Genomic DNA, 27,622 nt, shown 5'->3' with positions numbered 1-27,622 from the left:
TGTATTTGTCTTTCTGTGTCTGACTTATTTTGCTTAGGATAATACCCTCAAGTTCCATCCATGTTGTCGCAGATGGCAAGATTTCATCTTTTTATGGCTAAGAAGTATTTTGTTGTGTGTGTGTGTGTATGTATACCACATCTTCTTTATCCATTCATACATCTTTGGGCACTTAGGTTGTTTCTAAGACTTGGCTATTGTGAATAATGCTGCAGTGAACATAGGGGTGTATATATCTTTTTGAATTAGTGTTTTCATGTTCTTTGGATAAATACCCAGAAGTGGAATAGCTGGATCATATGGTATTTCTATTTTTAATTTTTTGAGGAATCTCCATATTGTTTTCCATAGTGGCTTGCACCAGTTTGCATTCCCAACAGCAGTGTATGAGGGTTTCCTTTTCTCTACATCCTCTCCAACACTTGTTATTTCTTGTGTTTTTAATAATAGCCATTCTGACAGGCATGAGGTGATATCTTATTGTGGTTTTGATTTGCATTTCCCTAATAATTAGTGATGTCGAACATCTTTTCATGTGCCTATTGGCCATGTGTATATCTTCTTCGGAAAAATGTCTATTTAGATCCTCTGCCTGTTTTTTGATCAGGTTGTTCATTTTTTTGTTGTTGAGTTATATGAGTTCTTTATATATGAGTTATTTTGGATATTAACCCCTTATCAGATACATGATTTGCAAATATCTTCTCCCAATTGGTAGGTTGTTGTTTCGTTTTATTCATGGTTTCCTTTGCCATGCAACAGCTTTTCTGTTTGATGTAGTCACGTTTGTTTATTTTTTCTTTTGTTTCCCTTGCCTGAAGAGACATGATATTCAAAAAAATACCTCCAAGACTGATATCAGAGAGTGTACTGCCTATATTTTCTTCTAGTAGGTTTATGGTTTCAGGTCTTACATTCAAGTCTTTAATCCATTTTGAGTTAATTTTTGTGTATGGTGTAAGATAATGGTCTACATTCATTCTTTTGCATGTGGCTGTCCAGTTTTCCCAGCACCGTTTATTGAAGAGACGAGACTTTCTCCATTGTATGTTCTTGGCTCCTTTGTTTGAAATTAGCTGTCCACAGATATGTGGGTTTAATTCTGGACTCTCAGTTCTGTTCCATTTCCTCTGTGTGTTTTTTTCTGCCAGAAAGGTTTTTTTTTTTTTAATTGAGATATGGTTGACATGTAACAATATATTAGTTTCCAGTGTACAACATAATGATTTCATATAGGTATGTATTGTGAAATCACCACAATAAATCTAGTTAATATCCATCACCACATATAGTTACAGTTTTTTTTCTTGTGATAAGAACTTTTAAGATTTACTTCTTAAAGATTTTTAGATTTAGAGCTGAGTAAAGATGTTTTTGTGCTATGTGAGGTTTTACGAGGAGGTAGGTGCTTTTGAAGAGGTGATTTCAGAAGGGAAAGTAGGCAGTGCATCAACAACAAGAATGTGCAGTGCCGGAGAATGAGTGATGGTGAAGGTTTTCTGACTGGAGATTAGAAGAGCCCTCAGGGAGAGCCATAGAAACAGACTCAGGGGTGGGCTGGCCCCCTGGCTTAGCGGTTAAGTGCGTGCGCTCCGCTACTGGCGGCCCGGGTTCGGATCCTGGGCGTGCACCGACGCACTGCTTCTCCGGCTACGCTGAGGCCGCGAGAAGCATACATACAGCATGCTGTATGCTCCCACATACAGCAACTAGAAGGATGTGCAGCTATGACATACAACTATCTATTGGGGCTTTGGGGAAAAAAACGGAGGAGAATTGGCAATAGATGTGAGCTCAGAGCCGGTCTTCCTCAGCAAAAAGAGGAGGATTAGCATGGATGTTAGCTCAGGGCTGATCTTCCTCACAAAAAAAAAAAAAAAAAGAAAGAAAAGAGACTCAGGGGAAACACTATGAAAAAGGCCTAAAGCCTCATTTGTTGAAGATGTATTCAAAGTGTATAAGTAAATGTGCACTGAAAGTTTTTAGTTTAGTACTGACAATTTTTACATTAAAAATCAAGAACTGTACTGTGCATTTTACCAGATACAAATCAGAATAATTTTTTTTTTTTTAGGGTAGACAGTATAAAGATTATACCCAAAGTGAGAGAAACTTAGGTGAGTACATTGGTATTTTAATTTTAATTTGTTGAAAGACTGTGGAGAGGTTCATCCATTCATATCAACGTTAACAGACTTAGATATTTTTAAAAAATCGATTCTTACTATTCTTTTTCACTAGAAACCAAAACCTTTCTTTGTTAAAATAGAGTTTTAACTAACACTGAAATATGCTTACCATCTAATGGGTTAAAATATTTCATCTATTCATTTCTTATCTTCCCATATCCATTTTTGCCTTTTCTCTATTAACAGAGTTGATTCATTCCAAAATGAGGCACATAATATTAATTTAAAACTTTTTTTTTAATTAAGAATTTGACATCTGCAACATGTGGTGTAGTAAACCAATTTCTGTCCTGCAAGATTACTGTGATGCCATTAAAATACATGTCTTCTGGCCACTTCTGTTTCAACGTCAGCATAGTTCTGTAATATCACGGCTGCACCCCTGTGTGGAGGCCACGTAAGTTACTACATGTTACTCATTTAGTATGAACAGTGGTAAGCATGTTGCCCAGTACTGAGGAATGTCAAGTATAATGGAAGGCTTATGTCTCCTTCTTGTATGCTCTTCAACTTTACTCTTGTTTAATAGGGTGGAAAAAGTTAATACTTGCGATTTGGGTATGAATGAATAATCATGGTAACATTTAATGAATGAAATTCTGAAGAGCGTTAGATGGTAAATTTGAAGCTGAGTAAGGAAAAATTAATATGCTCGTTTATAAATATTAGCATTGTGGTACAGAAGAAAGGAAAAAGTGCAGTATTTTATCCACTTAACAACTTATTGTTACCTAGAGTAATGAAATAGAGAAAATTTTTTTCAAATAGTTTAAATTGAGGTATAACATATAGTTAAGTATAAAGCTTAATGAATTTTTATGTATGAGAACCCACTCTTAAAAAATAAATTTGTCTTTAAGCACTTCTCATACTTCTGAGATAAGTTTGAAGAAATTACAACATGTTGAGTTGATGGAAGATATTGTGGATTTGGCAAAGAAAGTTGTGGTAAGTGGTTTTTTCCCGCCCTCTATTTAAACAATATAAATATTTATATGGTGTCAGGCTCACATTACTAATTTTTAGTGGTTGACAGGTAATGGTTTTAGTTTTAGTTAACCTAAGATTATTCTACTGTCCATGGTTTGTGCTGTGTATTTGAGAGATCAGGGAGATGGCTGTTTTCATGGTCCTGGCATGACGATGAGAACCAGGACTCCTTATCATTAAGGTTAGAAATTGGAATTTGTCATGTAGTGTACTCCTGGTTCACAGAAACCTCTGTCACAAGTTCTGAAAGTGATGGGTTCTATCTTGTAAAATAAAACCAGGCTACTGTCACCACCACCACAACAAATATTTTTTCTTTGAGGTAAACTTCATCATGTGAAATTTGAGGAGGTGTACTTGTACTACAGAGGGTTTTTCTTTTTTCTTTTAAAGCCATTTGATAATCTTTCTTATTTAGTTGGTTATGGATCCAAATGTTTTTCTTGGTACTATTCTAATTGCAAACTTAAATTTAGAAAGGGCATTCTGATGTTTATTTCCTGCAAGTAATCCTTTGTGGTAACTTACATTAGCCAAAGCACTTTTATAAAAAAATCTAGGTGTAATGAACTTCAAAATCCATACATCTAAAAGTTACACTAAATCATTTATTATTAGAACCCTTTGTAAGACTATTTCTGAATTCTTGTTTTAGGGTCCTTAAGAGGTAAATTGAGCATGAAAGTGCTTGTGGGAAGTGGACTACTATGTACATATAGTACTATTTCTAAAATGTAGAATTTTTTTCCACTGGGAAATTCAAGTATAATTGACTGAATAAGGAAAAAAAATGTTTTTGTTCTTTTTTTGTTTTGCAGAATGATTCATTCTTTATTGGAGGCTTATTGAGAATTGGTTATAAAATAGAAAACGTAAGTGTTAATGTGGAAACTCAGCGCAACCACTGTGAATAAATGACAGTCCTCTCACTGCTCGTTGCCCCGTGTACTGAGTCCACATAGTCAGTGTTTTATCTCTACTATTTGGTAGTATTGACTTCCATCTTTTGCTTAAGCAATCTCCTTATTCTGGGGGTTTGCATCATTTTCATTTTTTCCCATATATATAGCGTAACTTTGAGCCTCTTTTACAAGTTGATTCTTTTTTCTCTTTTAGAGTATTTATGTGGCATATGTTCTCCCAAATGAAATTATTAGGTCCCTGGTATGAACATTTTTTGATATATAATTACTAGGTAATCTCCAGATACAATGATAAGCCAATTTTTAATGCTACTGTTAACATAAACATCAACATATTTCCCTTAAGCCTGACACTAGCATTGGTAACTCCACTATTTAATTTCTGAAGTCATTTCAGACACTAGAAGTACGGATAACATTTCTGTGAACTCTTGACTCTTCATGAAGATCACTGCACTGAGTGCTCATTTGCCCAGCCACGCTCTCCTCGTGGTGTTTATCTCCTTATTCTTTGATTTGCCACAGGCCATTTAAAATACATTGTCCCATTGGTGAACCTTAGTCTATACCTTTAACCTTGAGCTGTGGGTAGAAGCCCTAGTTGAGATGGAATCTGATGAAATCTTGAGATGAACCCCTCGTTCACCTTGTATTATTGCACTCTCCTGCTACCCAGGGCAGCTTCTGGCCAGGTTTTAGACCTCAACTTCCAGGTCTGTAATCCTTGCAGTAGCATCCTGAGCTCTGAGAGTAGCCTGAGGTTGCCTGAAGATGTAACATATGTGAGTTTATGGTATCTGTTAACTTGTATGTTGGGTCCAGCTATTCCAGCATGCTGGAGTAATGAAAATATGAGGTTGTACAAGTTTTGTATTAAGAATCTAAAATACTGTATAAGATAAATTTATAATGCCACGTGTAAATTTAGAATTAGTACCTGAATCACATTCTTCGTCCCTCTTTTTGAAACAGAAAATCTTGGCAATGGAAGAAGCTTTGAATTGGGTGAAATACACAGGAGATGTAACAATTCTACCTAAATTAGGAGCGGTTGACAATTGTTGGCCTATGTTGAGTATTTTCTTTACTGAATGTAAGTATAAATGCTTTAAATTGTTACTTGACTCAGTTTTTAAAGGTATTATTTGGGAAATGGAATGTGTAGTTACGTAATTTCGTAGGATTTTAAAAAATGTTTTTCTCTTGCAAGTAAGAGAAAAGCCTGAATAAGAGAATTTTAACATCGTAGTTAGTTTTACTCTGTATTTCCTGTCTTAATGATTTTTATGACGTTATACTTTTTAAAATCCTACCAAACACCAGAGAAAGAGACCACACCTGGGGCTCGTGTATTCTCATTCATAAGAGAAATAAGTAACAGAGCTAAGATTATAATTTTCATTTCCCTGATGAATCTGTCATTCTTATGTATGATGAAACTACCTTATATATTTTTTTACTCTGGAAATATTTTTCCCTAAAGCATTTGGATGTTAGTAGTATTTTTATAGTATAATTATAGGAATCTTGAAACAGGAAATATTTGACTCTTTAGCTGATGATGACCAATAATAATTTGGCATCTTCCCTGAGAAGAAGGCAAATTTGGTACTATTGACCTAAGTATTAGAGAGAAATTAAGCTTAAACACAAAGACAGGTTTTTCTGATAGGTTTATTAGATGCTGGGCTATATTACACCCATAGAAGCGGTTCTCTTCGTTGTTCTGTTTTAATTATAGGCTAGATTTTATGATAGAAGTAGAGGACCGATATCATGTATTGGGCACCCATGTGGGCTCGTTTTTGACTCTCTCTCTCTTCTTTATAATAGCCCTGCAGGGTAGCTATTGTTCCTAATTTGGAAATGAGCAAACTAAGGCTTTGAGAGGTTAAGTGATATTTCTACAGTCTAGTAAGTAGTAGAATCTAGATGAGAAGTCAGGTCTCTCTGATCTCAAAGCCCAGGTTTTCATCCTGTAATCTTGTTCTGTCTCTTAGTATTACTTTTAATTTATTTGGTGACCTTCTCAAATCCTTTCTTGAATCTTACATTTTAGGTACTTCTTTTGCCTTGGAAATGAATGTGTTTGGCTAGAGTTGTAACTATAGTTTTGTTAATTATTTAACAAAATAAAATTATTTACCACGTAAAAAAAAAAACCTTTTTTATACAACAGCTTAAAATTCAGAAAATGAGGTCTGATAAACTTTTAACATAAATTTTGGTTATTACCTACCACATTTTAATTAGTTTATTTTTATAAGAATAGCATTTCAAATAACATCTCATTTTAACATTTCATTCATGAGAGTCAAAATGTTAAATTAAGAGGCCAGCCCCAGTGGCCTACTGGTTAAGTTCTGTTCAGTGAGCTTTGCTTCAGTGGCCCAGGTTCAGTTCCCTGGCCTGAACCTACACCACTTGTCGGGGGCCATGCAGTGGTGGTGACCCATATACAAAATAGAAGAGGATTGGCACAGATGTTAGCTCAGGGCAAATCTTCCTCAAGCAAAAAAAAAAAAAAAAAAACAAATGTCAAATTAAGACATTTTAATTTCCTCATTTGTTATATTAGATACACTTCAGAAAGTAGTTTTCCTGAATTTTGTTTTCAGACATTTTTATTGAACATTGTGCCTGGTACCCCTTGGTGCCCAATAATGTTTGTTGAATTGAGTTGAGTCATTATGCGGCCTGTTTGGAATGTATGACAGAGCGTTTGTTGTAACTACAATTAGAACTAATGTAATAGTAAACAAGTATTTTTTTAATGCTAGAAATAAAACTTAGATTCATAGCAAGCAATGAATCTAATGTTTTCTGAAACATTTTATTATTTATTTTAAATTATTATTTGATTCACATAAAAGATTATAAGAAACATGTTATTTAGAAAGTATAGCAATATAGTGAACTTTGTGGACTTACCTACCTAACCTAGGAATTAGAACATTAACAATATCAGTTTGTTTTTTTTTTAAACAAATGTTTTCTCACTCTCTCCTAAAAATGAAATTTAGACAAATATCACATAACTAAAGTTGTAACAGAAAACTGCAATTTGCTTGAAGAATTTAAAACTCAAAATTGTGCGGAGTGTATAGAGGTGAGAATAAATATTTACTTGTAAGTATGTTTTAAGATTTGATTGTTAGAAGTTTTATTAACACTCAGGAATTTTAATAAAACTGCTGACAGCATACAAGGAACTGTAAAATTCTGTTACGTTTGAGGGAAAATTTTAATAAATTTTGATTGGAATATTTTTTTTTTTTGGAAGAGGAATACAACATCTTGATCAGAATTCTCTAATGTTACAGATTTTGAAAGAGTTAATTGAAAATTGAAATTTGATTGTTTTTTTAAACTAAAAGGCTTTTAATTGAGGAAATGATGTTCTTTGGTAACAACTTTATTGAGTTGTAACTCACATGCCATACAATTCACTCATGGGAAATACGATTTTAACTAAATTTTTAAAAAAAGATCTAGGAAAGTATTTAATGTTCCATTTAATTCTCTTACTAAAGCCATTGATATGATCCAGTGTATTTTAGTTAATTTGTTTATTTTGAAAATTTGAGTGACGTGAAAAGTTTCAGTTATATCTGTAGCATCTTTGATTTCATTCTTGCTAACTTTGTTGCCTCATTTTTTGGGGGACAGTTAACCTAATCAACGTTGCGTATGTGTTATTGATTTATATATTGTTTTTTAAGCACTCAGGTTTATTAAATAATATCACATTTTCTAACCTAAAATTAAAATTCTACCTTACATCTATTTTTTTCCCCTCCATATGGCAGCCTTCATAAGGCATATTTAAAAATGGCCTGTGAAATACCGTACACAAGGGGATAAATTGTTAGTAATTATTCATAATGCGATGGTTTTATTTACTTTTTAATATTTCTTTAACAGAGCTTTGAGTCATTAGAGACAGTTTTACCAAAATATTGGATATTGCATTCTCATTTTCTACATAAATAATCCCCCAGGTTACTTCTGATATCAAAGATAGGAACCTAGAACCATTTTTCCTAGGTGTGGGGGTTCTTGATTGTTTTTTGATTTGTCTTCTTTCACCTTGGTTTCTCAGCAAGGAGAACTAATGAAAATGAAAGGAAATGAAGAGTTTTCCAAAGAAAGATTTGATATAGCTATTATTTATTACACCAGAGCCATTGAATACAGGTAAGAGCAAAATAGAACAATGAAATACTTTTTATGTAGCAGATCAAGTTAGAATGCTAGTCAGGAGAAATAAAAGCAAGATGAGGAATTGGAGAATATCTTCAACTTGCTATGCAGGATAGATTTTCTCACCCTCAGGCAGTAGAAGCGTTAATGATGGCCTGAGGAGATGAACTGAACCAAGTGTATAACTGAAGCAAGTCAGGCAAAATTGTGAATTTGGTTCGACCCTGCCCTATTTTCTTGCATGGTTTCCAGTGCAGAGTCAAATGTTCTTTCTTGTTCTCATTTTGCCTTCAACTGACTCCTTCCAAATTATTAACTGATCAAAAAGAGTTAGTTACTAATACTTAAGATGTCATCCATTCAGGGATTTTTTTCTTTCTAAGAGGGGACCTTTAAAGGATAATAGTTGGAATTGTTGAGAGAATTGTTGAGAGAATGCATGTATTCTCTCTACTTTGTCTTCTGTTTGCTCAGCTGCTAGAATTTTGTAGCATTCCCGCAAGTGTGCCGCAGACTTGGCTCTTACTGACCTTTTAGCTGGGCCACCTGATAATTGCTGGCTTTCTAATGTGTCTGATTTGATCCTCTCATCTCCTTGTGATCTAGGCAGAAAAAGTAGAATTATCTTCATTTTGAAGACAGGGAAGTTTAGGTTGATTTGAACAAAGTTACTCAAGTAGGAAGTGAAGGAACCAGGACTTAGCCAGTGAGGACTCCAAATCCTGTTCTTTCTGCTCTGCTGCACAGATGTAAAGTTTTTGTAAATTTTTTCATGCCTTGTCTTTTCTGTGTGATTTTTGTTTGTTTCATATGTAATATGCTTTGCCGACTAAATATTATTTTTTTTGAAGACCTGAAAATCACCTCCTTTATGGTAACCGAGCTCTTTGTTTTCTTCGCACTGGACAGTTTAGGTAAGTTGGTTAGAGTACCCTAATCACTGAACTGTTATGCTAAATACTCATTTTTGAGAAATATTTCTGTTTTGCAGGTATGCAAGAAAATCCTTCAATAGTTCTTTGGCAGAAATAGTTAAATGGTTAAAAGAGGGCTCTGTAGGCTTTATGTGTAACGACGACGACAGCAGCAGCTTACTCTGAGGGATAACATACGTTATGCATTATTTTAAGTATTTTACATGTTGTTTAAGTCTCACAACACACCTAATAGGCAGGTAATGTTATTCTCCCCATTTACATTTGGACAAACTCATACCATTAGTAAGTAGTGACGCCAAGGTTTGAACACAGATCTTATCTGATGATGTCAGAGACTGTGTTTATAACACTTATATTACCTCTGTTTGCTATTAATTAATCTATATAGTTCTGGAAGAAGAATTTTTGCTGTATTGGTTTATCTTGGTATAAAAAAATTAAGTAAATGTCCTTCACAAGTGAAAGAAAGAAAAGACATTTAATGGTTTAACTATGGGAGTGAAATCGTAATTAATTCTTAGTTCCTTATGTTGAACTAAGCTTTTATTTGTTAGTTGAGAAAGATTGTTGACACTGTACCATGATTTTGTTGTCCATAAGTTTAAAATTTTTAGGACATAAATTATAAGCATTAATATTGAGCACTGTAGACTGTTAGATTTAATTCTGTCCTGCCTCGCTGTAAGAAGGGTACAGGGTAGCTTCAAGAATATTTGGCTTCTTCAGTCAGTAGAAGAATATTAAAAACAAAACAAACTAAAAAAACCAAGTTATAGCTTGGGATCCTTAGAATAAAGCTGCATAGACATAAGGTCCTGCTTAGTTATTAGCTATAATTCATATTTGCATCTGACCTTTCTGTTGCCCAAAATAAAAAGAGAAAAACCTGACAAGTTACTTAATTCTGTCTGTGAAGAAAGAGGATACCAGTTGCTCAGGTGAAACAGTGTTTTCCTGGTGTTTAGTTGTGGAAGAAATTTCTTAGATGGCTTAAAAATAACATGAATTGAGTGATGGAAGAACCTCAGCAACCTCAGAAGTTTTCTCGTGAAAGCAGAGTCTGATGTCAGTTGTTTTTCAGTGAAAGCACTTATGTTGGGCTGTGGGAGAGTGGGAGTGGGGAAGATCGTATATTCCCAGTATGTAGCTTTTAAAAATAACACTTATGTTTTTCTTTTATTATAAACAGAACACATTCTCATGGTAGAAAATTTGGAAAATACGAGAGTTTAAAAAGAAGAAAATAAAAATCACCAGTAATCCAACCACCTCGGAGAATACCGCTGTATTAACGTTATGCAGCTTTTAGATGGCTTAAGCCGTGGATAGACCGAGGCTATCTAGACTAGAGGAATGGATGGGCTTGACAGTCTTCCATCAATACCACTGTCCTCAACTGATTCTGACAAGAAATGAGCTGCAAATGTCTTTAGGTTATTGCCTCTGGCTAGGTCCAGAATTGCAGATATCCTATGTTGTTTGAAGGTGAATCTGTATGCTTTCAAGATGAATAGGTTGGCAGCTTGGCTAGCCTCTTGTGAAAACTGAGGCACCCACCTGAAACCTTGATTGGGCGGAAGGTCATCCACTCTGCATAGGGGAGCTCCGAGAGCTGAGAGGCAAACCAGGGTGTTTCTGCCCTCTTTCACGAGTGTTGAATGCTAGACACTCAAGGAGGATCCTCCTGAAACTCTGCTGCAAAGGAGATGCATCAAAATAGAAATACAGAAGCCAGGTAGCCTGGTGAGGTAAAGGTCAAGAGCAGGGTTGTACATCTGTGCTTGTACCTCGTTCCTCATCTAGTTTGTGGTTCAGCACCATCGAAGTTTTCACTACAGGCAGGTCAGCAGCATGTCCTTCTTGGGCAAGCACCGATATGTGTTGGATGCCTGTGTAATGTCAGAAGCGTTATGCCACACTGGTTTTGCTGGTGTTTCCCAACTTCTCTCACATTGTTTATATGACTTGCTCAGTAATGTAGGGATAATGTTTTCTGAGTTTCCATGGTACATATAACTCCTGATCAAGTGAGTAGGTGATGTGACTTCAGAAAAGAACCCATTGCCAGTGATTCAGACATGCCATTGGCACAGGAGGACCCATGCCCTTTAGCTGAATTACCAAGGTTGAGATGTTTTGAAGCTCTCACATCTGAGGGTTGGTAGATGTGTCATGGGAATCTGGCTGAGCAGCTGTGGGGACAGCTGGGGGTAAAGCATCCAGCCTTCCTGGCGCTGTTCTGAGCACTTTACATGTATTAACTCATAAAACCCTCATAACCCTGTGAGGTAGGTGCTGCTGTCTCTCTATAGATGAGGCAACTGAGGCATGAGGAGGTCAAGCAAAATGTCCTCGGACACTAGGTGGGCGTGATGGAGCCAGAATTTGAACCCAGGCAGCCTGGATGCAGAGTCTGTACTATCAGTCACCACGGAAAGGTGATGATAGATATATCAAAGGGTAATGTGAAAGTTGAAAAAAATTAAAAATTAAAGATATGGTCCAAATAGTCAATAAACATCATTATTCTTGCAGGACATGCAGATTCAAAACTATGAGTCTCTCTTTTATATTCATCAGATTGGCAAAAATTAAAAAACCTAATAGTACCAAGTGTTTGAGAGGATATGGAACACAGGAAACTTTCATACTCAGCTGGAGAAAGTGTAAATTGGTGCAATCACTTTGGAGAGCAATTTGGCAAGGTGAAGACGTGCGTACTCAGCAGCTCACTTCTAGGCTCATACCCTCCCAACTCAAATGTGTACCCAAGAAGATACGTACAAGCCTTCATAACAGCATTGTTTGTAAAAGTAAAGAAATGGAAACAACCTAAATGTCCATCAGTAGGAGAATGGATAAATAAATTATGGTATATTCATACAATGGAATTCTACACAGCAGTTAAAATGAATGCAATGTTGAGTGAAAAAGCAAGTTGCAGAATGACTTGTGTGGTGTGATGCCTTTATATAATGTTAAAAAATATGCAAAATGATATGCATATACATAATTAATACATAGTATGTATTAAAAATGTTTTAAAAATGCATGGGCATGTTAAATACCAGGGGGAGTGACTATCTCTGGGGAGGGAAGGAGGGAAAAAGATTGGAAATGGGAAAGATGGTACACAGTGGATGTCAACTGTAACAAACTTATGCAAAAAGATATGAAGTAAATACAGCAAAATGTTAAGATCTTGCTAAGCTGGTTACATGGGTGTTGATTATGTTAATGTTATTCTCTGTACTTTTATGTATACTTGAAATATTTGAAAAAAAGTAACAGTGTAATTAAAGATGCACATGATAGGATGAAAAAAAGAAACAATGATCACTAACATCGAGCATAAAATAAGTGAAAAATAGTCTTGAAAGGAGAGATATAAATATTTTAAGACCAGTGGCGGGGAGCTTGAGGTGAGGTATGTGTGGGGAAAATGCTTCATTCAGAAATGGTCAAGGTGGTGGTTGTGGTGGTGGTTTTAATGCCAAATAGTCACACAGTTTGTAAATCAGACCACCTTTCGGTGGATATAGGTGAGGCCAGAAGCCAATCAGAACTCTTATCATTCGTCAGCGGTGTGCACCTGCAGGCCTGCAGGTGTTGCACTTGGGAAGTACCCAGCATGGGGTTGGAGTGAGGGAAGGGTGGGTGGAAATACACTGCCTCCTGCTGCAGCTTCTCCCTACCGAATCTTTCAGGCTGAGGAATGTGTGCAGTGTATCCCAGAATGCCTGGTTTGGATGAGATTTGTCCTTTTTATTCTGGTCTTCCAGAAGTTCGCTCTTCAAATACAATTTGGTAGTAATAGGACATTTTAGAGTAATAGTTTTAATTGAAATAATTAGAAATTTTCAGTTTAGAGGAGAATCTAGAAAAATCAATCAGGCATATCTATAGCTTCTGTAGTTACAACTGGATATTTACTTTGACTTTTTGGTATTTAACTGCTTGCCCATCATATGATGATATTTCTTCTATTAGATTTCAACCTGTGATTAAGAGCAGGCAGAGAGACTTTAAATGACTTCTCTTTTTTTTTTTCCTGAATTTCTCTGAGGCCAGAGGTATAAATCAAGTCAATTTTATGTTTCTGTGAGAATTTAAAAAATCTTTGTGTGTTTAGCTTTTGTGTGAGTGTGTTGGTTTGGTGAGTTGTTCCTCACTCTGCTCTGACTTGTGTGATGTCTTTATTTTTACTTATAAGCTGCTGAATTTGCTTTTGAGGAAAGTATTTATTTTTTCAATCTTCTTTAGGGTGCACCCCCCTCCCTTTTTGTATTTTGTGAGGAAGATCAGCCCTGAGCTAACATCTGATGCCAGTACTCTTTTGCTGAGGAAGATTGGCCCTGGGCTAACATCCTTGCCCATCTTCCTCTACTTTATGTGGGACGCTGCCACAGCATGGCTTGACAAGCGGTGCATTAGTATGTGCCCAGGATCCAAACCTGCAAACCCCAGGCCACTGAAGTGGAGCACGTGCACTTAACCACTGCACCACCGGGCCGGACACCCCCCTTTTTAAAAAGCAGTAACAAATGCACATCATGGAAAGTTAAGAGTACAAAAGAATAAACTCAAAACTCTTGCTTGGCTCAGACCCCTGCCTTAATTCCTCTTGTCAGAGCCTAAGGTATTTCTATTATTTATGCTGATACAAGCATTTATAAAGTTGAACCAAATGGAATTGCCATTTTTATAAGTCAGAATATAGGCAAATTCATTTGGTTCAGTGTAATGTATACATCTTATTTTTTCTTAACATGGGTAGGAGCATACTATACACTGTTGTACATCTTGCTTTTTTCTTTTTTGGCTGAGGAAGATTAGCCCTGAGCTAACATCTGTGTCAGTCTTCCTCTATTTTGTGTGTGGGTTGCCACCACAGCATGGCTGATGGGTGGTGTAGGTCTGCACCCGGGATCCAAACCCACAAACCTGGGCCACTAAACCAGAGCATGTGCACCGAACTTAACCACTAGGCCATGGGGCTGTCCCCACATCTTGGTTTTTTTTTAATATTTAAGTCTGAAACTTGTTGCATATCAGTGTATACAGATATCTACCCTTGTTCTTATTCATGGCTCCGTAGTCTTTTACTCAATGGATTACTCATGCTTTAGTTAGTTTGTATTAGAATATAGATTATTTCCGGTTTAAAAAATTAGCTACAGCTCTGTAATGATTATCCTTTTTCTTATGTTCTACTCTGAGGTGCAAGTATATCTGTAGGATAAATTCTTAATAAATTTCTTTTACTTGGATGAAATAAATTATATATAAAATTGTATAATTTTAATTCCAGACACTCTTGATTTAAAATGTGTGTGTGTGTTCAGTCAGTGGTTATTAGTTACTGTATATTTGGCGGTGAGTGACCATTACATCTGAATCCTGCTTTTGTTGCTTCATTGAGATCTAGAAACTTGGGGAGGAGTAGTAGTATTTCTTTGTTGGTCTGGTCAGGCCCTGAAAGTGATGATTTACAATGGGGGAGAAAAAGTGATAACCCTTTTATGGCTTGCAAAGTTCTTACATACTTAATTTGTGGTTTGCAAGAGTCAATAAATAGCATCTTCTTCCCCTCCCAAGTCTAGAATCAGTTAAGAGATGGAAACAGAAGACAGGCAATTGGCAATCCAGTCTTGCCTCCATTACTGATACAGTTGTTGGAGAACAGAGCCTTAAGTCTGATAGCCAAGGGACTTGGTATTAGTTCACCCGTGGTCACAGAACCAGGCAACAGGGGCCCTTGTGAACTTTAAGCTTGGAGGAAAAGGGAATCGGGAGTTATGTTGGTGTTTAAGATAACATCCCAACCAGTGAGAAAAAGAAGAGGCTGAGCCACATAAATGATTAGGGCCCCTCCCCCACCATTAGGTAAGTTATTATTCATCCCCCTGGGAAAAGTTAGGGGTGGGGAGAGGAGAGAGCTCAGGAGTGATTAATCTAGCAAATCCACATGGAGGCTAGAGGAGGCAGATAAGTGTTCTTTCCTAACATATTTTAGGGTAAAATGTAGCTTATTGTATATGAGGAAATAGGTGGGTGGGGGTAGGGGGTGGAAAAATAAAACACCTTGCCGTGTAACATGTAATAAGTTGGAGAACTAGGCTGGAACTCGTATTTCTTTCCCTCCATTCAGTACTGTCACGATTATGTCACATAGTTTTCAAGAGTAAATAACCATTTGTATCTCTTGAGTTTTCCCATTTTCATAGATGTATTGTGCGGGGTATTGCTTCTGCTAACGTCATACCTGCTCTCCAGAGTATTTAGACCCCAGGCTGCAGTAGTTTGGATGGGCAGTAACACCATGAAATTTACTACACCCACTTTTTTTTAGTAGTAGTATGTGGTCATATGCTAGTAAATGTGAAAATATGTTAATATACACATATATTAATATTGTGATATTTATAATGTGATTGTAACAATATAATACTATGTGTTACAGATATTATAATAGTATTGCATATTATAATGAATATTAATTATAATGTTCAATATTCAACAAATATTATTGGGGTTCTTTTTATAGATATGTCAGAAATGAGCAAAAACAAGACATAGTCCTGGTATTCTAGACAGTGGGCCAGCAGTGTGAACGTCTGTGGTGGGAAGGAGCGTGTTGCATTCATGGAATTAATAGTGTGCCAGGTGACCTGAATACAGAAAAGGAGGGGGAGAAGTGGTCAAGGGCTAGACCAAAGAGGGTCTTCTAGGCTACATTAAGGCTGTTGGCCTTTGAGAGCATGGAGAAGAGAGTCAAGGATTTTATTTTTTATTTTTTATTTATTTTTTTTTTTGTGAGGAGGTCAGCCCTGTGCTAACATCTGCCAATCCTCCTCTTTTTTTGCTGAGGAAGACGGCCCTGGGCTAACATCTGTGCCCATCTTCCTCCACTTTATATGGGACGCCGCCACAGCATGGCTTGCCAAGCAGTGCGTCGGTGCCCGCCCGGGATCCGAACCAGCGAACCCCGGGCCGCCGCAGCGGAGCGCGCGCACTTAACCGCTTGCGCCACTGGGCCGGCCCTGAGAGTCAAGGATTTTAAACTGAGGGGACAGCACGATTAGTACCTTAAAAAGATCAATCTAGTTGCAGTGAGGAGAAGAGGTTTGGAGGGGATGCAACATGAATGGGGTTAGGAGGCTGTTGCGGTACCTAGGTCAGATGATGGTGGCTTGGAGCAGAGTAATGACGGTGGAAGTGGCGATGTGGAGGGATTCGAGATTGTTACAGGTAAAATTGACAGAAGTTGCTTATGGTTTGGTGTTGGAAAGCGAGGGAGAAGGTGGTGTTTGGAACTATTCTGAGGTTTCTGCCTTCAGCAGCTTCATGGATTATAGGACCACTCCTTGACACTGGGATCACTGGAAGGGAGCAATTTATAGGAAGTAGAACTTGACTTCACTCTTGAACATACTGAGTTGAAGTGCTCTTGAAGGATCCCAGTTGGAATGTTGTGTAGGCAGTGAGTTACTGTGTCTGGGACCCAGTAAAAGAGGTTTGGGCAAGAAACAAATATTTGGAATAGTTAACCTAGATGATTTAAAGTTGTGGGTGGGATTGCCTAGGGAAGTGTTTCTCAGCTCCTACTGCATGTTGGAATCACTTGAGCTTTGAAGAAATACGCCCGAACCCAGAGATTCTGTTTTAATTGATTGGACGTTGGGTTTTTATAAGCCCTCTAGGTAGTACTAATTTGCAGTCGAGGTTGAGATCCACTGGTCTGGAGAGAGCATGAGCCGAGATTAGAAGAGGAGCTAGAACTCAAGGAGGGACACAAATAGTGGCCAATTAGGGAAGTATGAACCTGCATGGGAGACTGTTAAGAGATGGCCAGAGAGGTAGGAGGAAAGCTGGTAAGTGTGGTATCGTGGAAGTAAGAGAAAGAGTGGCCAGCAGTGCCTGTTGCTGCTGAGAAGCCAAATGGGATTTGGATTGAGCAGTATGGACATCATTTAGTTACCATAGAGAGAGCTGTCAGTGGGAAGCTTGGAACAGATGCTGGATTGGAGTGGGTTGAGAAATGAGTGAGGAAATGGAGATAGCTCGCATAGGCAGCTGTAAAAGGTATTTGGGGAGAAAGGCAGTGAGGAGCAGAAGTGTGCCATTGTATTAGGATGTTTTGGCTGCAAATAACAGAAAACCAGTCTGATTCAACTGGTTTAAATGGTGAAGAAAACTTATTCAAGAGTTTCATAAGAAGTTGACTTTAGGGTTGTGAATTTAGTGGCTCAACAAATGTCATCCGAGCCCTAGGTTTTTTCTGGCCCCACTGTGTGACTTGGACCTCAGGCTGCCCCCTCAGGATGGCAGGACTGCTGCTGTAATTCAGACATCAAGCTGGATGTTACAATCTCCAGCAGAAGGATTTTTCTCTTGTAATCTTAAAAAAAAAAAAAAAAAAATTAACACATATACTGAAAAGTGTATAATTCATAAGTGTATGGGTTGAATTTTCAGAAAGCAAACAACTGTGGCCAGCACCCAGATCACAACCCTTGTACCCCAGAAGTCCCCCTTGTTCCTCCTTCCAGTCACTACCCACCTCCACCCCCGGATAACTGCTATCCTGTCTTCCAACACCATAGGTTTTGCGCTTTTGTGCAATGTAAACAGAATCATACGGTATGTGCTCTTTTATGTTTGGCTTTCAGCCTTCTTTTTTGAGATCCATATTGCATGTAGTTGTAAGTGTTCATCTGTTGCATGAATATACCACATTTTATCCATTCTGTTGTTGATGGGCATTTGGGTAGTTTCTAGTATTTGGTTTTACTGATAGCGTCATTGTGAACATGTATATTCATTTCTGTTGAGTATATAATCAAGGGGTGGAGTTGCTGGGACAGAGGGCATGCTTATATTCAGCTTAGGGCATAATTTCCAATGTGGTTGTATCATTTTACACTCCTACCAGCAGTGTATGAGAGTTTCAGTTCCATGTCCTCACACTTCATTATTTTGTATCATTTCATTCAGACATTCTGGTGGGTGTGTAGTGACATAGTGCGTGATTTTAATTTGCATTTCCTTTAGTTGATTAAGGATATTTAAGTTGAGCATCTTTTCATATGCTTATTGGCCACTTGGATATTCTCTTTTGTGAAGTGCCTGTTTGATGAATCTTTTAATATTTTTTTTTTCTTTTGAGTTGAATGCCTTATTTATTAGTAGGAGGTTTTTTTTAAAAAAAAGTCTGGATATAAAGTTATTGGTCAAATATATGTATTACAAATATCTTCTCACACTCCGTGGCTTGCCTTTTCACTCTTGATGTTTTCACGAACAGAAGTTACTGGTGTTAATATAGTACACATTATAAATTTTTTCCGTTATGGTAAGCACTTTTTGTGTTCTGTTTATAATCTTTGCCTGCTCTAAGGTCACCAAAATGTTCTGTTTATTCTAAAAGCTTGATTGTTTAACTTTGATATTTAGATCAGTAGTCCATCTGGAGTTGGTTTTTGTATTTAGTTTGAGGTAGGGTTCAGGATTCATATGAATGTCCACTTGACCTAACACCATTTCGTAAGAGTGTATTTTCTACATGCACTGCAGTGTCACCTTTGTCTTACAGATCAGGTGACTATATATGTAGGGGTCTGTTTTTTATTTCTACATCCTATTCTGTTGGTCAGATCATCTATCTTTAGATAGCTTTTTTTTTTTTAATATATATATAGCTTTTTAGTTGCTATCTGATAGTATAAATTACCTCGTTTTGTTCTTTGCGATTTCTTTTTAAGAGTGATGAGTCCCCCTCAGGTCTCATTGGCCAGCACTGGGGCACATGACTACCCGTAAACCAGTCAGTGGAAAGGAGCGTGGGATTGCCATGATTGGCTTAAACTAATCAGGAGTTACCTCTATATCTTGTACTAGTGAGGTAGACCCTCACAACAAAAGTCTAGTAACCAGGTAGAGGAGGGGGATAGCCGTTGGGTAGGCTACCAACAGTGTTTGCTTAGGGTTTAAGATATATTTATTTTATTTTTTTTTTGAAAATGAGTGAGATCTGAGTATATTAAAAGTTGATGGGAGGTTGCACAACAGTGTGAATGTACTTAATGCCACTGAACTGTTCATTTGAAATGGTTCAAATGGTAAATTGTTATGTATATTTTACCACAATTAAAAAAACTGATGGGATAGAATCTTGAGAGGGAATGGTTGATTTTACAGACAAGAGAAGGGATAATTGATACTGTAAGGATGGAGGAATTATATGGCATGGGTGGAGAAACTGGCTGTATAAGGAAGAGGAGGAATATCTTTATTGTAACAGTAAAGGAGGAAAGGGAGGGCTGGATGTGGGTTTGTCTTTGTGTTTGGTAGTAGGAGATTGAGAGTTCTCTTTGATGTCTCCACTTGACTCATTGAACTGGGAGCAGAGGTCATCTGCTGAGAGAGACGGGGGTTGGAAGTTTGAGGAAAGGACACAAGATTTGAAATGATCATTTTACAAAGTTAGAGAATAATTTGATCTAGAATGATTGCTTAACAATGTTGAAAGCCCCTTTGGGTTGTAATTGTGAATAGTGGTGCTACCCATATGCTCTGCTGTGTAATTTTCTCCAGCAGTACTTGGCTCTCTTGATACAGGCATGGAGAAAGCAGAAAGGAGGGTGGATACAGAGTTGGGGTTGTGCCATAGAGCGAGACATAAATGTAGGGACAAAGAATCATAAAGACCTAGTATGCATGTGAGTGTGAAATGGTGAACCAGCGAATCTTAAGCTAGGTAAATAAGGAAGTAAAAAAAAAAAGAGGGTGGGCCGGCCCTGTGGCTTGGTGGTTAAGTGTGCGCGCTGCGATGCTGGTGGCCCGGGTTCGGATCCCGGGTGCGCATCGAGGCACCACTTCTCCGTTCATCCTGAGGCCGAGTCCCACATACAGCAACTAGAAGGATGTGCAGCTACGACACACAACTATCCACTGGGGCTTTGGGGGGAAAAAATAAAATAAATAAAATCTTAAAAAAAAAAGAGGGTAAGTCAGTGAGTTGGGCACCCTGAGGATATGGTAGGAATAGTTGAACAAGTAAGGTGGAAGGAGCTAGGTTATAGGGGGAGAGTGGGATGCCTGAATTAGTGATTTTGGTGTTTGAACAATTTTGAGTGGTGATAAGTTCTTTGGGGAGGGCAGTGGTGGGTGGCTGAGCTGGGGTCGGGGAGGAAGTCACTGATGGTAAGGAAGCCAGGAACCTGGGAGACTAAGTGTTGGATCTGTTAGTACTTGACAGTTTATAAAGTACTGTTTTAATGTAGTATCTAACTTAGTATCTACCTCAAAACAGAAAGGGCAGAATTATTATCCTTATTTTACAGATGAGAAAGCGGGCCCAGGGAGGTTAATAAAACTTCCTGACAGCCCCACAGAGAGTTAGTGATTGAGTGGACTTAAGCCTTGTCTCATGTCTTGTCTCTTGTCCCAACTTTCCCTGCTCTGTCCACTAGAACTTAGCTGATGTGTTGTGTGAAAGATCTGGGAGTTATATTTTTGGAGATCAGAAGTCTTGCTGACGTGCAAAAATAGTGCAAAAAAAACCATACAGATAATAACAAGAAATTAGGCATACCTAGATAAGGTGTAGAGAAGACGTGCAGGAAATACTCTAGAAATATTAAAAGTAGTTATTCCTGGGTAGTTGTGATTGTGACTCTCGGTGACTTTTTCCCTTTGTTTTACTTTTCTGTATTTTCCAAATTTCCTATAATGGATATATATTATATGGATTTTTAAAAATTAAAAAAAAATGTTTTTTAACTAGGTTATATATGGAAAATTCAAAAAGTACAAATAGATAGCAATATATGATGCCTTTATTAAAAAATAAAAATGCTTGAATGTTTTATTTCTTGTTTTTTTTTTAGAAATGCACTCGGTGATGGAAAGAGAGCCATTATTCTGAAGAATAATTGGACAAAGGTAGGTTTCTTTTATATTTTACACTGGGCAAATAGTGCCGTACAACTTTGTGAAAAATCTGTCACGGGATGTAAATTTGTACATAAAAATGCTGGATAAAATTATGCAAAGCTCAAGAATGACAGGTTGAATCTTCAGTTCCACAATCAGAAAGGAGACAGCACAGCACTGAGAGGCTGTATGTGTCTGAGGAGGTTGAGCAACCGTGGGAGTCTTGAGGCAGTTTAGCGACTGAGGTGTAAGCCTTACATTCTGGATGGATTAAAGACCTAACTGTGAAATTTCTAACTGAAAACTTAGAAGGAACTGTAGGAGACTTTCTCTATAACCTTGAAGTGGGAAAGGATTTCTTAAATAACACACAGTGCACAAATCAGTGGGAAAAAAACCCTGATAAGTTTGACTATATCAACTTAAAAACTTCCGTATGTCGAGACACTATGAATGAAATTGTAGTCTGGGAGGAGATAATTTGTCATATATCTAACATATATAACTGATAGGATTTATGTCCAGAATATGCAGAGAACTAAAATAAATAAGAAAGCCAGTAGAATATGAGCCAATAAGATAAACGTGTGTTTCACAGAAGGGGAATCCTGAATGCACAATAGAAATAAACTGTGTTCTATTTCCCAGTAATTAAAATTGTACAGACATAGAAAAGCGAAACCAAGATAGTAGGATAGAGAGCCTCCTAACAGACCCACATGTACATGAGTAAATAAAACAATGTGATATTGTTGGGGTCCTTCAGACTGGCAAAAATTAGAGAGACCAGTAATCCTGAATATTGGTGACTGTGTGTGCTAATAGCAACCATCCATAATCCAGTGGGGTGAGAATTGGTTACAACCAACTTGGAGAGCACTGTGATGTACGTATGCCATAATTACTTGATTCTGAGTGTGTGTACCCCACAAACATTCTTGCATATGCGCACGTGGTAAGATGTACAAGGTTGGACATTGCTGCGTTGTATTAATGGCACAAAACTGCAAATACCCAAATATTTGTTAATAAAGCCGTGGATGAATGTGATATCTTCATTTGGTCAAAGTTGTTACTGTGATCTATCTGATCTGTCACCCAGCATATCAGATGAACACCCATTATTTCTCCAACCTCACTCCTACTGCTTTGCCTTATTCACTCTGGTGTTGGCCCATAGGCCTCCTCACTTTTCCTTAAACTTGCCAGGCCCACTCCCGGTCTGTACTTGGTCTTCCATCTACCTAGAGTTATAGTGTCGTTTCCCAGAGCTTGAGCTAGCTCTCGTATTACCTTTCATTGTTTATTGCAAGTCCTCTTCTCCCTGAAACCTACCCTGGCCACATTACTAAAATGCCAGACCTACCCCTTCATAGACATTTGCTGTCTTCTTCCTGCTTTACTTTTTTCCCTCTTAGCATTTATCACCACTGAACATACACTAGATATTATTTAAGTTGTGTTTAATGTGTGTCCTCCAGGACAATGTGAGCTCCATGAGGACAGGTGTTTTTGTTTGGTTCACTCTTGAATCTGGACTGCCTGACAAGTTGCCTGGCCCATAGCAGGCACCCATCAGTAAATACTGGTTGACTTAGTGAATCAATCGAATACTAGATTGCAGTGGAAATGAGTTAACTGGCTTATCAACATTTATAGATTTAAAAAACAGAGTTGAATGAAAAGAGCAATAAAAGCATAGTGTAGGCTAGAAAGAAAGCTATGAAACGTATTTGCTTCTGGACAGTGAGAGGGAAATATTAGAGAGGGTGCAAAGGAGATTTCAGCCATATACTTTCTGTATAGTTTTATTTCTTTCATTAAAAAAGAATCTGAAGCAAATATAACATAATGTTAACAGATAGTTCTAGATGTTTGTTATATTAATCTCTGTCTTTTCCTAAATCATAAAAAATCTGAAATTCTTTTTTAAGTAGAGCTTCAAGTAAGACACAGAAAGACACATGTTTCAGACTTCAATCCTGGCTTTATATAATGTGTTTTTAAACCAGAGCGAGTAGAATCATAGCATTTTAGAGCCCCCAAATTGTGATTAAGGTGGCCTAGGAGTGTATCAGAGTCGGGCGATTGTAAAATTCCCTGGGTGGACCTCCACATCCAAATTTTGGAGTCACTTTTTAAATGCCTCATTTTATAGACTAAGCAATTGAGTTCCAGAAAGGTAAAGTGACTTTTACAAGGTGTCATTGCAAGTAAAAGGCCAGACTGGGTTCAGAATCCAGCATTGGATGTGCTTCTATTTGAGGGTGATCAGTTTCTTGCTGTTCTCATTATGAGTTTTCGTGCTTGAAACAGAAGCTTTGCTGATCACTGAACCTGGCATTTGGCAGGTGCTCTATAAGTATTTACCACATGAATGGATGATGAATTCTTAATACTGAAACCCAGACCATGATAACTGGTTTTCCAGAGAATACCTTTTGCTATTTCAATCTATTTTAAACTTAGAAAAAGAGTACTAAAACTTTCTGAATTACTTTGAGGACTTTATGTAGAATGTTTATTCCTGGCTTAATTTATCAAAACATAAAATATTCACTCTTTATTCTTAAGAGTTTTTTTTTAGAGCAGTTTCAGGTTCACAGCAAAATTAAGAGGAAGGTACAGGGCCGGCTCCGTGGCTTGGCAGTTGAGTGCGCGCGCTCTGATGCTGGCGGCCCGGGTTCGGATCCCGGGCGCGCCCCGAGGCACCACATCTCCGTCCAACCCGAGGCCGAGTCCCGCGTACAGCAACTAGAAGGATGTGAACCTACGACATACAACTGTCTACTGGGGCTTTGGGGGGAAAAAATGAATAAAAAAAAGTAAAAAAAAAAATCTTAAAAAAAAAAAGAGGAAGGTACAGAGATTTCTCATAACCCCCTGCCTCCACACATGCATAGCCTTCCCCATCATTAGCATCCCTCAACAGAGTGGTGCATTTGTGACAATTGATGAAGCTACATGGACACATAATCACCCGAAGTCCGTAGTTTATCTTAGGGTTCACTCTTGGTGTTGTACATTCTGTGGGTTTGGACAAATGGATAATGACACGTATCCACCATTATGGTTCATACCGAGTATTTTCACTGCCCTAAAAATCCTCTGGTCTGCTTATCCATCCTTCCCCCCAAATCCCTAGCAACCAATGATCTTTTTACTGTCTCCATAGTGTTGCTTTTTCCAGAATGTCATATACTTGGAATCATATAGTATGTAACCTTCTCAGATTGGCTTCTTTACTTAGTAATATGCATTTAAGTTTTCTTCTTTACTTAGTAATATGCATTTAAGTTTTCTCCATGTCTTTTCATGGTGTGATAGCTATTTTTTAGTGAGGAATAATATTCCATTGTCTGGATATACCATAGTTTATTTATTCATTCACCTGAAGGACTTCTTGGTTGCTTCTGAGTTTTGGCAATTATGAATAAAGCTGCTGTAAGTATCTATCTGCAGGTTTTAGTATGGACATAAGTTTTCAGCTCCTTTGGGTCAATACCAGGGAGTGTGATTGCTGGATTCTATGGTAAGAATATGTTTAGTTTTTTAAGAAACCGCCAAACTGTCTTCCAAAGTGGTTGCACCATTTCGCATTCCCACCAGCAATGAATGAGAGTTCCTGTTGCTACGCATCCTCCTCAGCATTTGGTGTTGTCAGTGTTCTGAATTTTGGCCATTCTAATAGGTGTGTAGTGGTACCTCGTTTTTGTCTTAATTTACATTTCCCTGATGACATATGATGTGGAGCATCTTTTTATATGCTTATTTCCCACTGTATATCTTCTTTGATGAGGTATCTGTTAAGGTCTTTGGCTCATTTTTTAATCGATTGCTTGTTTTCTGATTGAGTTTTAAGAATTCTTTGTATATTTTGGGTAACAGTCCTTTATCAGATGTGTCTTTTGCACATATTTTCTCCTGGACTGTGACTTGTCTTCTCATTTTCTTGACATTGTCTTTCACAGAGCAGAAGTTTTTAATTTTAATCAAGTCCAGCTTATCAATTATTTCTTACATATATCATTCCTTTGGTTTTGTATCTAAAAAGTCATTGCCATACCCAAGGTTATCTAGGTTTTCCCCTATGTTATCTTTTAGGAGTTTTATAGTTTTGCATCTTACATTTAGTTCTGTGATCCATTTTGAGTTAATTTTTGTGAAGGGTGTAAGGTCTGTGTGTAGATTCATTTTTTTTACATGTGTATGTCCAGTTGTTCCAGCACGATTTGTTGAGAAGACTGTCTTTGCTCTATTGTATTGCCTTTGCTCCTTTGTCAAAGATCAGTTAACTATATTTAATGTTGGTTCACTCATTTTTTTTTTGATTGGGATGTTTTGTGATGATTGTAAAAATAGGAGTGTAGATAAAAACACAACTTCTAGTAAGTATTTGAAAGATTTGGTAACTCTATATCCAGGTCATTTTTCATTTTGTTTTACCAGAAAGCAATGCTCATTGAAGGATAGCTTGAGCTTCAAGAGCAAAAGTAGACTGTGCAGGGTACATTCTTTATTTTATAAGAATCCTGTTACTTAAGAATTAATTATGAGCCTGAGTCTGTTGAGTCATACCTTTAGAATATAAGGCTGTATAGGAAGGTACTCTGTAGATTTCTGTGTGAGGGTGGCCATTTTTTCTTCCTTCTTTCCAGATACAGAAGATGGGTACAATGTCAACTGTCCTAGACATGCTTTCAGGCTTAAGAGAGGATGAGTCACGGTATCCTAAAGAGTGAGAATTTTTATGGTATAGTCAACAGGTATTTATTGACATTTCTGTTGCATTGCCTTGTGATGTTGTTACACAGTGTGCAAACCAATAGCCTTACAAATGTCCTCAAGAACCTTTTAGTTTTGAGGGATATGTTAGGATTCTTTTGTTGTGAGTGATAAACCCTAACTTTGATTTGGCTTAAGTAGAAAAGGGAACTTACTGGCTTATTGTAATTAAAAATCTAGGGGTTAGCTTCAGGCATGGTTGGATCCAGATCTGTACACATTTTTCTTGGTGCTTCTCAGCCGTACTTCCCTGTTTGTTAGCTTCATTTTCAGTCTTTTTTCTCTTTTCTCTTTGTGTTTCCTTTTACCTAGGTTCTCTATTGTTTTGTCCTCAGGTTCACTGATCTTTTCTTCTGCAGTGTCTGATCTGCCTTTATTTCCATCCAATGTATTTTTCATCTTAAGTGCTATAGCTTTCATCTCTAGAATTTCAATTTGAGTATGTCTTATATATTTCATGTCTTTACTTAATATGTTCAGTCTATCTTTTAGCTTTTTGAGCATACGGAATATATTTATAATATCGGTTTTAATGTCCTTGTCTACTAATTCTAGCATCTGTGTCATTTCTGGGTTGTTTTCAATTGATTGATTTTTCTCTGCATCATAGATCACATTTTCCTTCTTTGCGTACCTAGTAATTTTTGCTTGGATGCCGGACGTGAATTTTACCTTATTTGGTACTGATATTTTTTTGTTTCTGTAAATATTTTTGAGCTTTATTTTGGGGTGCAGTAAAGTTACTTGGAAACAGTTTAACTCTTTGGAGTCCTGTTTTACCTTTGTTAGGTGGGACCATAGTGGTATTTGGTCTAGGGCTAACTTTTTCTCCACAAGTGAGGCAAAACTCTTCTGTGTACTCTACTTGATATTCCATGAATTATGTTTTCGTCTCTGGTCGGTGGGAGCAGGAATTATTCCTGGCCCTGTGTGAGTGCTGACTGTTGTTCCCTTGTAGCTTGTGAGGTGGTTCTTTCCCTGGCTTGGGTAATGCCCCACATGCATGCACTGATTAGTGCCGAGCTGAAGACTCGCAGGGACCCTCTGGAGGTCTCTGGAGTTCTCTGTGCAGCTAGCTCTCTCTTCTCTGGTCCTCTGCCCTGCAAACTTGAGCTGCCTTAGCTTTCCTGGACTCACGACTCTGTCTTTCTCACTGAGACTGTGGTCTCTGCCTAGGTTCTTTCTCACTGTTCATGGCTTAGACGCTCCAGTCAGTAAGCTGGAGCAGTCATAGGGCTTACTTGGTGTTTTTCTCATCTCTCAGGGATTACTCTCTTTTGTTGCTTGATATCCAGTGTCTTGCAAACCTTTGTTTCATATACTTTGTCCTTGTTTGTTTGTTTTAGGCAAGAGGGTAAATCCAATCCCTGTTATTCCATCTTGACCAGAAGTGGCAGTCAGAGTCTAGACTCTCTTGGCTTCATTTTGAAAAAGATTTTTACCATGTAGTGGGAGCTCCAAACTGATATCCTTGATCGCTGTTAATTTTTCAGAACCTCTTTTAGTATCTATATAGTATACCTGAAGGATGCCTCCTCAGACTGATCCTGAGTGAGCTATGTGCCCACCTGCAGATTGATCGCTATGACCTGGGAGATGGTGCATTTCAATTGGCCAGTCTCCTGGGTCACAGCTACGCTTCTATCCTACCATCCAT

At 37.6% G+C, this 27,622-nt stretch overlaps 1 protein-coding gene across 3 annotated transcripts in view; it reads left to right on the top strand.

The window, feature by feature from the left end:
• TTC3 (tetratricopeptide repeat domain 3) overlaps nucleotides 1–27,622 on the top strand; it is a 127,318-nt gene that overhangs the window by 11,763 nt on the left and 87,933 nt on the right. For all 3 annotated transcript variants that reach the window (XM_087418092.1, XM_087418090.1, XM_087418091.1), the window contains exons 3-11: nucleotides 2,075–2,117; nucleotides 2,436–2,586; nucleotides 3,050–3,137; nucleotides 3,998–4,051; nucleotides 5,075–5,195; nucleotides 7,126–7,211; nucleotides 8,205–8,299; nucleotides 9,157–9,219; nucleotides 21,135–21,189. In XM_087418092.1, coding sequence (XP_087274218.1) covers nucleotides 2,075–2,117; nucleotides 2,436–2,586; nucleotides 3,050–3,137; nucleotides 3,998–4,051; nucleotides 5,075–5,195; nucleotides 7,126–7,211; nucleotides 8,205–8,299; nucleotides 9,157–9,219; nucleotides 21,135–21,189 — 756 coding nt within the window. The remainder of the gene's footprint in view (nucleotides 1–2,074; nucleotides 2,118–2,435; nucleotides 2,587–3,049; nucleotides 3,138–3,997; nucleotides 4,052–5,074; nucleotides 5,196–7,125; nucleotides 7,212–8,204; nucleotides 8,300–9,156; nucleotides 9,220–21,134; nucleotides 21,190–27,622) is intronic.

The sequence above is a fragment of the Ceratotherium simum genome, chromosome 27 (assembly GCF_057802395.1).
Source record: "Ceratotherium simum simum isolate JZ-2026a chromosome 27, ASM5780239v1, whole genome shotgun sequence".
NCBI classification, from domain to species: domain Eukaryota; kingdom Metazoa; phylum Chordata; class Mammalia; order Perissodactyla; family Rhinocerotidae; genus Ceratotherium; species Ceratotherium simum.
This window is presented reverse-complemented; position numbering and strand designations above follow the sequence as displayed.